This window comes from Sciurus carolinensis, chromosome 12 (assembly GCF_902686445.1).
Source record: "Sciurus carolinensis chromosome 12, mSciCar1.2, whole genome shotgun sequence".
Taxonomy (NCBI): Eukaryota; Metazoa; Chordata; class Mammalia; order Rodentia; family Sciuridae; genus Sciurus; species Sciurus carolinensis.
This window is the reverse complement of record NC_062224.1, coordinates 116,020,290-116,032,801: the sequence shown is the minus strand read 5'-3', so window position 1 is coordinate 116,032,801 and position 12,512 is coordinate 116,020,290. Positions and strand designations below refer to the sequence as shown.

Genomic DNA, 12,512 nt, shown 5'->3' with positions numbered 1-12,512 from the left:
TCACTGGTCCTGGTTGTCAAGAAGGATAGCCTAAGCTTGCCTGAGAAGTCCAGGGCAGGCTTCGGCATGGGAGGTAGCCAGTGGGAAAGGAGGACCTTTCCTCAGGGGACGCAGCATTTGTGACAGTCGGCATCTGCATGCAGAAAGGGCCTGTCTCAGTCACCATGAGTGCTCAGCAAGACTGACCGACAGCTTGCAAGTACCCTGCCCTGGCATCTTCACCTCTCCCTGCAGGACTCCCCATTAGACTGATCTTTTGGGGCACAGGACACTGCCATTTCCTCCTGTGGGAAGCACAGTCCTTAGTTCATAGTTCAGAATCAATAAATGTTTGTTAAACAAACAAACAAGGGGTAAATGAATGCAGGCTCAGACTCAGAGATGCTAAGTATTGATGCTTCCTAATAATTCTGAAATAGTTTTTAAAGACTCTCCAATTAGCTTTTTTTATGCCATTAAAGAAGAATATCAGTGTGTGGAATTTGCTTTTATCGGCTTTTGTGAGCCGCCGTTAGCAGTTACTGTTTCTCTGTTTACTGGCTTTACTTCCTCCCAGACTTCTGCAGAATGTCTCTGTCCCACCACTGGAAGCCCCCTGTCAAAGGTCATGACTGACCACAGCCCTGTACATGAGGGGCCCTGCAGTCCTTGTCTTACTGAGGCTCCTCTGAGCCTCCACGCCCACTGCATTTCGCCTCGCTGCCTTATTCATGGTGTCTCCTTTGAACACCCCAGACGTGCAGAGATTCTACCCTTCCTGGCTCACACCTGGCCATTCCCATCTAACTGCCTTCCGTTCAGACCTGTGTGGTGCCCTCCAGCAGGCCAGGTATTGCTTCCCAGTGCCGTCTGCCCACAGCCACTGGGCACCAGGGCATTACTGCACTTATCAAAGAGCCTGGATTATGTCTGTGTTTCCCTGTCTGACTACAAAGAAAACTGGGGGTGGGAAACCGGATTTGTGCTCAGCTCGTGTCCCTTAATCTCTCATAGTCCCTGAGAGGTAATCAATACTCTGGTGTTCACCTTGTTAATGAGAATAATAAAACAGGGCAGCAAACTATAGAGCTCTCTGTGACAAGATGGTTTGTTTAGTGTCTCACTGGGCTGCGGGCATGTCCAGGAAGAGGATCGCTGTGATTGGAGCTGGGATCAGCGGACTGGCTGCCATCAAGTGCTGCTTGGATGAAGATCTGGAGCCCACCTGCTTTGAAAGAAATGATGACATCGGAGGCCTGTGGAAGTTTCAAGTAAGTCTGGCTTTTATTTGATTTTAAGCATGTACCATCCTAAGTGGAGCATATAGCACATTGCATTTTAAGAACTGTTTAATGGCCCAAATCTCCTTGTTTGCCTTACTGATTGAAGAAACGTGGATACATGCCAGTTTCGGATCAGGCATGAAACATACAGGATTCCTCTGGAGGTAGCTGACATTCCACGTGAACCTCGCACATGTTAGAACGGGATGGTGGCTGAGGATTGCTCCGACTTCAGATGATGCTGTGTCCAAGGTCGGGCGTGCCACAGCTCTGGTGTCAGGATGGAATGGCTATTGCTGGGCCTCTACATGCAGCTCGGAGCTCCCTCATGTGGGTGCTCCTGCAGGTTATCCTTGGTACCCACCACAGAGCTGTGACATTCTCTAGGCTTTGGTGCCAGAGCAGCCTGGCCTGGGGGGTCTGAGCTGGCGCTGGTTGAGTGGAGCTGGTTCTTAGGTGGCCTGTGTTCTCGAGGTGCTTCCTTCGCCATCATGTCAGTGCCCTTGGACTGAGCGCAGAGAATCCCAGGGAGCCCCCGCCCATGGTTGTGGCTGGCACCCTGGGTGTGCAGCGAGGAGCTCATTTCCTTGTTGTTCTTGGCCCTGGCCTCCACTTAGGCCACGTGCCAAGAGTTGGAACAGGAGGCCTCTTCATCCCTAGGGACTGGCCCTGCCGGCAGAGTGATGGACATCGTGTCCCACAGGTGCCTCCCCGTGGGGCCCTGGAGCGGACAGTGTCCAGGGAGCACTCCTAGTTGCCCCATAACCCCTCCAACACCGTGCGGCCTCACTGGAATCTCTCCCTCTGCCACCAGTGGGCTTTTCTATGTATTGCTTCCAAATATTCTACATCATCCATTTGTTCCCTCTTTGATTCAACAGTATATTTATTTACTTATGAAACAAACATTCTTGAGCACTTACGTTCTAGGCACTTTTACGGGTTCCAGGGAATATATTAATTAATATGAATACAAAAATCCTCATACTGAGCAGAGAGTCACTCGAGGAGCCAAGAGACGTGCAGAAGACCTGAAGAAGGATAAGGACGCAGTACGCACCCAGGGAAAAAGAAGCAGAAGTCATTAGGAGAGTGAAGATATTTAGCAAAGAAATTTAAGAGGGAAAATATATAATAAAGTTAGTTTAGTGATAAATTTTTAGTATGATTTTTGATACCAGTATAAAAGTGAATTCTCTAAATAACCATATGGGCGTTTACGGGAAGAAAGTTCAGAAGTTTTGGACTCTGGTTTGTCTTCAGAACCTTGCATGGGGCCCACAAGGGTCATTGCTGGCCAATACCTGAGTCATAACAATTTGTGTCTGGGGCAGGTGGGCCCGTGTTGCAGAATAAAGCCCTGCTTCCTGAAAAACAAAAATCCTAGTTAGGGAGCATATATTCTAATGGGAAGGTAGATAAAATAAGTTAATACAGTTGACAATGGTAATAAGCATAGGGAAAAAATAAGGCCAGGACCAAGGAGACTTTGGAGAATGTAACTTAATGTTTCCTTAATATGAAACATTTCTTGGTTCTTTTAGCATAAATTATATGGTGTTGGTATTACTATCACTAAACTAGCTAACTTTATGTTAGAACTCAATAAGCAGACTTTCCCATCACTTGATTTTCCTTTTTTATTGTCATTTTCCTAAGTTTGTGTCCATAAAACTTGTTTATATTATTGTCTAATGTAAGAATTTCATTTTACTTAAAAATCATAGAGATGTATAATGTGTACCTTAAAGTGCATAAAATATGCTAATCTTAAATGTGCAGCTTGGTAACTGTTATAGATTTATAAATGTATGCAAGCTCAGCTCAGGAAGGACTATGTCCACCTCCAATGGTCCTGTGGGTACCCTCCCCATCAGTAGGTACCCAGCCAGTCCCTGCTCTGTCAGTTACTCAGTGAGACAAGTAAAATTCTTCAGCTAGGAATATGGGTTTGTTTATTTCCCTTTTTAATTCTGTTAATTCTCACTCTGTGTACCATGTTACCAGGTTCGTTCCCACTGTGATATCTTCACGTCTTTCTGTGGAATGACCCTTGATGACTCCTCACTGCCTCTCATTTTGCCAGGATATCTCACTTGCTGGCTGGTGATGCGGCCACCGCAGCTCCTTGAACAGTGCCGTGGTGGAAAGTGTCCTTTAGTCCAGCTAGCATGAGGGAGGTGTTTGCTTCTTGCTTGAGGCCCTTCCTCACGGACCGTCTGGAGGGCTACATGTCCTGTGATAGGAACATATCGAGGTTAAATTCACCGTCTTGCATCTTTGTTTCAGACCTTCATAGTCCGTATTCCTCCTTGGCTTTCTTCTGGTTTTACTTTGGGACAATTCATTTGGTGCTTTCTTTGTGCCTTGGTTATTCAGACGTCCACTCTCTCACTCTTGTTGATGTTCATCCTGGACATCGTAAAAGCACCCTTGACATTGCTTCCTACTTTGCTGGTACTTTTGCCACTTTCTGAGGAAAGCAGGGATCTTACGCCAGTTTGCCTCCCTGTGCCCCTTCCCGCCCTTGGGTCATCGTGGGTTTGACTTCCTGAGTCTGAGCTGAACCCCATGAGGTTTTATCAGAACTGTTCATCTCGTTGGCCAGCAGTTCCTGTGGCACTGCCCTGAGGCTCCGGGCTTCCCTCCCGCGTTGGCACACCTCCTTCCTGGTCCCTTCCCATTCAGCCCAGGAACTTCCTGCACGTTGTTCGTGAGGTCGAATGGCTGCCACAGATCCTCAGCTTTCCCCTATCCGGAGATGCGTATTCCACTTTCTTTTCTGAAGGATATTTTCGCTGGGCTTACACATGAAAGCGAGCCTCTCATTTTAGCATTTTAAAGACGCGGTTCTCCTGTTTCTGACTTCCATCATTCCTGCAGAGAGGCCACATGAGTCTTATGTTGATTCAATGTAACTTTCTGCTCCAGCAGGAAGAGAGTTGGAGAGAAAATACAGAGAAAATAAAGGGCAGTGTACCACTTATTATATATGAGACTATTTTTCTTCAAGATAGTTTATTTTGATTGTCTTATAAATTTTATTATATCAAGAGAGATTTCTCCTGTAGAAAAACGCTTCAGAGAAAATGCCGAGTATCTACAAATCTGTGACCATCAACACTTCCAAGGAGATGATGTGCTTCAGTGACTTCCCCATACCCGACCACTTTCCCAACTACATGCACAACTCCAAACTCATGGAATACTTCAGGATGTATGCCAACCACTTTGGCCTCCTGAAATACATTCGCTTCAAGGTACGTATGTAATGCAGCGCTGCGTAGTAAGTGTGTGTGTGTGTGTGTGTGTGTGTGTGTGTGCGCGCCCACACTCACTTGCACCTGCTGTGCAGCTAAACCTCGTGTCTTCTGGTATGACCAGAGGACACTCTCCCCTGGACAGTCACGGCTCTTCATGAAACAGGTTTCAGCCTTTCACTTGGATGTGAGGTTGGAAGGCTCTACATCAGAGCCTGTTCTGGTGACTCTCCAGCATGGCATGGTCATGGTCCTCTCTTTTAGTCTGAAATTCAGCGTGCGTAAGAATGTGAAATGATGGCAGTAGTGACTGACAAGGCACATCCCTGTAGAGCGGGACTCAGGTTTTCAGTGTCACACAAGGAAGATGTTCTTCAGGTCCATTGAGTCTCCACCACCCAGGAGCAGCCCCTGTGCTCTGGTGCAGCCTGGTTCCTGGTTCCTCTTTGAAACCCTCAGCCACAGCCTGGGGTGAGAGCAGACCTGTTGGGAGCACAGGCCTGGGGACGAGGCCAGGCCTGGAGGAGCACAGGCCTGGGAGGACAGACCTGGAGGAAGCCAGGCCTGGAGGAGCACAAGCCTGCGGGGAGCACAGGCCTGGGGGAGGCTAGGTCTGGGAGGAGCACAGGCCTGGGACAAGAACAGACTTGCAGGGAGCACAGGCCTGGAAGCAGGAGAGGCCTGGGAGAATAGACCTGGGGGAGCACAGGCTTGGGAGGAGCACAGGCCTGGAGGAGCATAGGTCTAAGGGAGGACAGATCTGGAGGTCAGGCCTGGAGGAGCACAAGCCTGGGGGAGCACAGGCCTGGGGCAAGAACAGACCTGGGGGAGCACAGGTCTGGAAGCAGGAGAGACCTGGGCGGAGAAGAGGCCTGGGAGGAGCACAGACCTGGGGAGGAGGCCAGGCCTGGAGGAGTACAGGCCTGAAAAGGAAGACAGGTCTGGAGGAGCACAAGCCTGGGTGAGCACCGACTTGGAGGGAGCATAGGCCTGGGGCAAGAACAGGCCAGGGGGAGCACAGGCCAGGGGGAGCACAGGCCTGCACTGAAGACGAACAGCTGGCCCCCTCCTGGAGGAGGAACCGGGGTGGCCCCGTCACCCTGCCTCCATCCACAGAGCAGCCTCCATCCACAGAGCAGCCTCCACTGTTGGAAAACAGGGTTTTGAGGAATATGAATAATGTCTTGAAAATGTGCTGCAGAAACAAGAAGAGGGGCCGGGGGGAGCATTGGGGCAGGAGTGCGGCAGGTGCAACTGCGCGGCAACTGTTCAGAGTTGGGGCTGGGGCGGGGACTGGGCCTGAGTGACAGTCGCCTGTGCCTTGTTCTCAGACCAGAGTGCGCAGCGTGAGCAAGCGCCCCAACTTCCCGACCAGCGGACAGTGGGATGTGGTGGTGGAGGCCGAGGGCCAGCGGGAGTCGCTGCTCTTCCACGGGGTCCTGGTCTGCAGCGGGCACCACACGGACCCCCACCTGCCGCTGCAGTCCTTCCCAGGTGCGTGCCTGATCAAGGGAGCAGCGCCGTGGGCCTGCGTTTGGTTAGGTTCCCGTGAGCTCCTGAGACAGGAAAGGGCAAGACAGCAACTTCTGCCTTTACGACTATGGTTTCAAATAGCTCCGGAGTTAGAGCTGACCGAAGCGCGCATTTAAGTGGTTAAGTGTCGTGTGTATTTATTTGATTTCACTCTAAGATAAAGCGAGATTGATTTTTTAAAAAGGGATAATTGGCAAGCAAAGCAAGCAAAGAGCTGTCCAATCCACAGACTTGGAAATCTCTGGGAATGGAGAAACCTTCACCAACATTCTCCTCATGGATTTTCATGGGGAGCGAAACCCAGTGAGCTTCTGCCTGCTCCTTCCCCACTTGCATGAGCTGGTGCCTCCCCAGGATCCGCTCCTGCTCCCCGCAGCCTCCCTCACTCCTTCCTGCCCAGCGCCCTCCATTCCTACCCACTGGATCAGGACCCAACCAGGAAACATCTGCTACCTCAGTGCCTTTCCAAGTTTCTGGAGAAACTCTTTGAGAACTGAGGCAAAGTAAACAGAAGAATCTTAGATGGCATTTGAGGACTTAAACTTGAATTTTGGTTGTTCAACTCATAAATACCAAATGCTATTGTGTCTCCACACAAACATTTGCAGAATAAAAGTACTTGACTTTCCGAATGCTAAAATGCAACCTGTTCTGGAAATCCTCCACAATCGTGGCATAATTGTGGGTTACATAACGTTACTTACCAGCCTCCTTTGTCTTGTTCCTGGCTGAGAACCACTCCCTGGAGACACACGGGGGACGTGCGTGTTCAGGGAACTTCAGGGGAGTGGCGCAATGTAAGCAGAGGGGACAGTGCCTGGGAATGCCGCAGGGGGTGGGGGCCGCCAGGAAACCCTCGGCACAGCTGGCACCACGTGGGAGCATTAGGCACTTGGGACAGAGGAGACTCCAATGAAGAAAGGGCCTCTGTCCCCTGTGAGAGCGAACAATGAGGCCATGGCTTCATCATTTGGCTTAAAGTAACAGTGAAAAAAACCAGACCACGGTGCAATTGGGAACTTTCATGTGAGGTAGATTCAAGATAAGTAGATTTGCTATTTAGTAAAGTCCGCATAATATTATTAGTTTAAATTTAGAACCCATAGGTTCTACGCCTAAGGTTGCTCCTTTTCCCTGAGCTATGTGAAATTTTTTTAAAAATGCACTTTTAGGACAAAGGGTGGTACGCAATTGACTGACCCAGCCTCCATCTGTCTGAATGATTTCAGATTGTTCATGACAGAAGTTCCTCTGTGTGCCAAACAGTGTGTGAAATTTCTCCTCACCCTGACACATTCTCTCCTTCCACCACAGGCATTGAGAAGTTCACAGGTTGTTACTTCCACAGTCGGGAATATAAAAGTCCTGAGGACTTCTCAGGAAAGAGGATCATCGTGGTTGGCATCGGGAATTCTGGAGTGGACATCGCTGTGGAGCTCAGTCGAGTTGCAAAGCAGGTGTGTTTGCTTTCAACAGCTTTACTAATAGAAACCTGCTTGTTTTGGGGTGTCATCCAGAAGGCAGGTTGGTTTGTGAAGGGCCAACACAGACAGGGAATCCATGGCCCTGGCCTCAACATGTTCGAATTCATGCAGAGCAGAGGGTGGATGCAGAACTAAATCCCCCTCATTCACAACGGGAAACGCATGCAGGTGAGCTACTAATGACCTGATGTAGCAAGAGGTGGGGTGACTCATCTGACAGAGCCTGGTCCTGCAACAGGCTTCAAACAGCAGTAGGGACTGGGCCTGGGAAGTCTGTCTGGGGTCAGCAGGTTTGGGTGGTGGAATTAACAGAGTAGAATTGGTGACAGTGGTAAATACATGACTGCCTTCAACTAAGAGTATCAGTGGGGAAAGACAGAAGGAAACGGCAACTGCTGCGTGTTCCACTTGGTATAAAACAAATTACCCCAGAGCTTCATTTACGTGTGATTATTCAGCATTCTTTTCTGTTGGACCACTGCACAGCGCTTCCCCTCCTCACCTCAGTCGCCAAACTCGTAGAAGCGGGCGATGGGCAAGGCAGTACTAAAATCATGTCCTGCTCGCCCTCTGCCTCCCTCCTCAGGTATTCCTCAGCACTAGACGTGGGTCGTGGATTTTGCACCGCGTCTGGGATAACGGATACCCTATGGACAGCTCATTCTTCACTCGATTCAATAGTATTCTCCAGAAGATATTAACTACAGCATCAATAAATAAGTACCTGGAGAAGACACTGAACTCGAGATTCAACCATGCTCACTACGGCCTTCAGCCACAACACAGGTGACAACCCCAGGACTTAGGCACGGAAACACGAGTGGGTGTGAAAGGGAAGTTGCTTCAGAGACAACTGCAGTTCTGGCCATTAACATGCACTTGGTCAATTAATCTCACGTTCATTAATCTCACTTATAATGCAAATAGAGTACATAAACATGAGTTAGCTTATTTTAAATTTTTTATTGGAGCATTACAATTATACACAGCAATGGGGTTCGTTGGTACACATTTGTACATGCGCACCATAGGACAACAGAGTTTGGTTAATTCCATTTCCCAGGGCCTCCCCTGAGAGTTTGTTTCTTGACAACACTTACACACTCCCATTCATTCAGCAGTGCTTAAAATTTGGTTGCTAAGTACCAAGCACACACACACGCCCTTCCTCTCTTTGGGTGAGTTTAGAGGAGACAGAAAGACGTGACAGGAGCAGGTTAGAGCAAGACACCCGAAGAGTGCTGTGATGGACACCAGCAGGGTGCACTGAGGCCCAACAGGACGTGGTCAGTGTGGCGGAGGTCAGGTGGAAAGGTCAGCAAAGTGCATGTGCAACTTCCACCTGGAGCAGGAGCTGTCTGAGGTCCCTCTGCAGTAAGCATACTCCTGTGACTGCGCTCGATCTTCAGAAATCACGACTTCCAGTGAGAAGGAGAAAGGGAAGCAAGACCAATACTAGGCTGAGTTAAGAGAAAAAAGCAGAATGAAAAAAATATTTTAAAGATGAAAGTTCCCCAGAATTCACGTCCTGGAAATCCCCAGTGGCATGCAAGGGTGTTTGGAGGCGGGGCATGTGGGAGGTCATCAGGATCAGGTGACATCATGAGGCTGAGGCCCCTGATGGCTCCGTGGCTGTACAAGGGGAGGAACGGACACCCAGGTGAGCATGCGTGCTCTGTCTCGGTACGCTGCCCGGAGCCAGCGCGGCACTCTAGTGTCCCTCTCTACGTGCAGTTCCTTGATGTTGACCTCCAGAACCGTGAGCTGATAAATAAACCCTATTTCTTTATAAATTATTCAGTCTCTGATATTGTTATAACAATGGAAAAGAGACTAAGAAATATGTCATTTTCCTTATATGAGTAATTAACTGTCTCTAAAGGTAACTCTGAAACAGAAAGTCCTCAAGCATTCAGCAAATGAGACAAAGGCATTTATTGCCTCATTCATTAAAAATACCTATGATATTCTACTATGCTGTGGCGCAGAACAGAATCGCAACAACAGATCTTTCCTGGAAAGTTCTTCAAGCCAAACGTGGCTCCACTCATTCTCTTCGTCAGTCACAGGTGGCTTCATGACAGGGACGGGTTCTTGGAAACTCATCTTTAGGCGATTCTGCCCTTGTGCACACATCATAAAGTGCATTACAGAAAGCAGATGGCGTCCATCAGCACAGTGGACAGACGAGCGAGCAGGTCGTGTGCCATGACCGACAGTGCAGGAGGCAGGTGGACACCCGCACCCCACACACCCACGGGGACGCGTGCAGTATGACGGCCCGAGGTCGCTGGGGGCAGGGTTTTCCCACCTTAATCTCGTAGGAGGACTGCGGGAGCCTCCCCTGCTGACCAGACGGTTGGGTGTGCTGCACGACGGCCTTGGCCTTCCCCACCTGATCTCTGCTCGTTTCCTTCTCTGCCTCTTATTCTCAGTCCACACTCCACCGTCCTGTCACAGACGGTCCTGGTGTCAACTACGTAGCCCTCTCTTCCCCAGCAGGAGGCTGCCTAGACAGGGTGGTGGGCACTGTGGTTCCCCTCCAAGACAGTAAATGGAGGTCTGTGGAATGGAGCTCTGGGAGGGCCACGGTTGCCCCAGGAGAACAGTCACACGCAGCAAACCCGCATCTCGGCCTCCCCGCTCTCACTCTTCCTCTCTGAAGCAGGGATCCTTTGGGGTAGTTACTTAAACAGCTCAGCCATTTACCACACTCTGCGTCAGGTAGCATTACAGTCTATTCTGTTCCACATGTTCTCTACCTCTGACTTGGAGATTGACCCACCTACTAATGATCATTTGGCAGAGATCGAGGTGGAGGGAAGACTAACAACAGTCTAAGACTTGTGGTTCAGTGGGAGTCGTAGTCAAACATCATCTTTCCTCAATCCCAAAACGTGTAAATAACTTAATACTAAAGCAAATACAAGCACCTGGCACAGACTGCAAGATATAAATGTTTCCAAGCTGAAATGCATGAGGAAACTTAGAGCTGACATGACCACTTAGAGCACAGAACGCTCACCTCTGCGTTGGGAGCAGGCGGTGGGACCAGCCAGGGCTGGGGGTTTCGGGCCCTTCCCCGGGCGCGTTCTCTCCTTCTGTTCGTTGGCTCACTTGGGACTTCTGTTTCCGCGTGCAGACCTCTCAGCCAGCACCCGACCGTCAGCGATGACCTGCCAAACCACATCATTTCTGGCCGGGTGCAGGTGAAGCCCAACGTGCAGCAGTTCACGGAAACAGATGCCATCTTTGAGGACGGCACCGTGGAGGCCGACATCGACGTTGTCGTCTTCGCTACAGGATACAGCTTTTCTTTCCCTTTCCTGGATGGTCTGATAGAAGTCGCTGACAACGAGGTGTCCCTATACAAGCTGATGTTCCCTCCCAGCTTGGAGAAGCCCACGCTGGCCGTCATCGGCCTTGTCCAGCCCCTGGGCATCGTGTTGCCCATCGCAGAGCTGCAGTCTCGCTGGGCTGCCCGGGTGTTCAAAGGTGCGAGAGGAGAGGCCCGCGGGGCCCGGCAGTTCACCCTGCAAGCCCTGGCTTCTCTTGGCACTGACTCTCTTCATAGAGATCCTGACAGACTGCATTTTGTCTTCTAGGGCTGAACAAATTACCCTCTGCAAAGAAGATGATGGCAGACATTGTCCAGAGGAAAAGGGCGATGGAGAGAAGGTACATAAAGTAAAACCTGAGTTGGAGACAAAACTCAACCCTCTACTTCCATTGGTGGTGGGGTCTGTACGCTGCAGCCCTCCTCAGCCTGTCCCAGTGTTAGCAGCTAGCCACAGCAGGGACACCAAAGGTGTCAACTCCAAGGGTCACAGCCGGCAAAGCTGGATTCTTCGCCACTACTCTAGAGTGGCATGTGGCACTCAGTATGGCAGGGACATAACGGACTTCAGCAGTGCACCTCCAACTTTGTCCTGGGTTCTTGCCTCACAAGTCCAAAGTATGACATTCACAGGACAACAGAAGACAAGAGTGAAAGGAGTAGGATTTATTCAAGTGTGAACAGAAACACAAACTTCTAACAGCAGGAAGAAGCTCAAAGGGCTGCCAGTGGAGTGTGCTAGTCTAAGGCTTATACAGCATCTGGTCAAGGACACTGGTCCAAGTTCAGGCTACGCAGGGTTTGGAAAAGCACCAACGCTACTGGTTAACACTTGAGTCTGACCTTGCATTCAGGTCTGCACTACTTCCGTTTTCCCACTGCTTGTGGGGAAGCAGGAGGTTGAGGCTGTTGGATTTTGGATGCTAGGGGGTTCCTGCTGTGCAGAGCAGGGTCTGCCCTGGGCCTGGGCTGGGCTGCCTGAGCGTGCAGGTCAGCAGGCCCTGGCTCATCTCAGCCCTAGCTTGGATCACCTCCAGCCCTGCCCACCTCTGGCTCACCTCTGGTGGGTTCTGTGCGGCTGTGCCTGTGCGTACTGCTGTGCTCCAGCCCACATAGGCCCCTGCCGCACAGCTCTGGGACAAGGACTCAGCTTGGGAAGCATCAGGAACAGCTCACTGGGACCTCTGTGGGATGTGCAGCTCCTCTCACTGGGACACGTCCCTCCATTCCTTACACTACATTGCCGCGCAGCATAAGAACATCCCACTCCATTCTGCAGTAAATGCCTTTATTTGTTCTCTTTACATCACAATGAATTTACGATTATCCCTCCCCCTCAGCCTCAGTGGGAACTGGTGTTTCTGGCAAAATCTCTCTGTAACCTGGGAGGCTCCTGTGACGGCGCGGGGGTCTGGGGTCTACCCCACACGGCTCTGCTTGCTGACATCTCACAGCCTGAATCTGAACTACACTTAGAGACTGGAGGCTTCCTCTGCTCTATCTCGAGTAGGGTGCAGGAATCTTTGCTGAGGGTGGGTTCTGGTGAAGGGGGCTTGGGGTCCAGTTTCCCAGGACCCCCACGCAGCTTCCCTCACTTTGGGTTCATGGACTTCCATCCTGGACTTCCACACTTTGA

General features: G+C 50.4%; 1 protein-coding gene across 1 annotated transcript; it reads left to right on the top strand.

Annotated features, from left to right (window-relative positions):
• Positions 1 to 1,115: 1,115 nt before the first annotated feature.
• On the top strand, positions 1,116 to 8,329 carry LOC124962076 (flavin-containing monooxygenase 5-like). Its single transcript, XM_047521194.1, has 5 exons — positions 1,116 to 1,250; positions 4,334 to 4,522; positions 5,854 to 6,016; positions 7,370 to 7,512; positions 8,126 to 8,329. Exons 1-5 carry the CDS (start codon positions 1,116 to 1,118, stop codon positions 8,327 to 8,329), a joined length of 834 nt encoding a protein of 277 aa, XP_047377150.1.
• Positions 8,330 to 12,512: the final 4,183 nt, after the last annotated feature.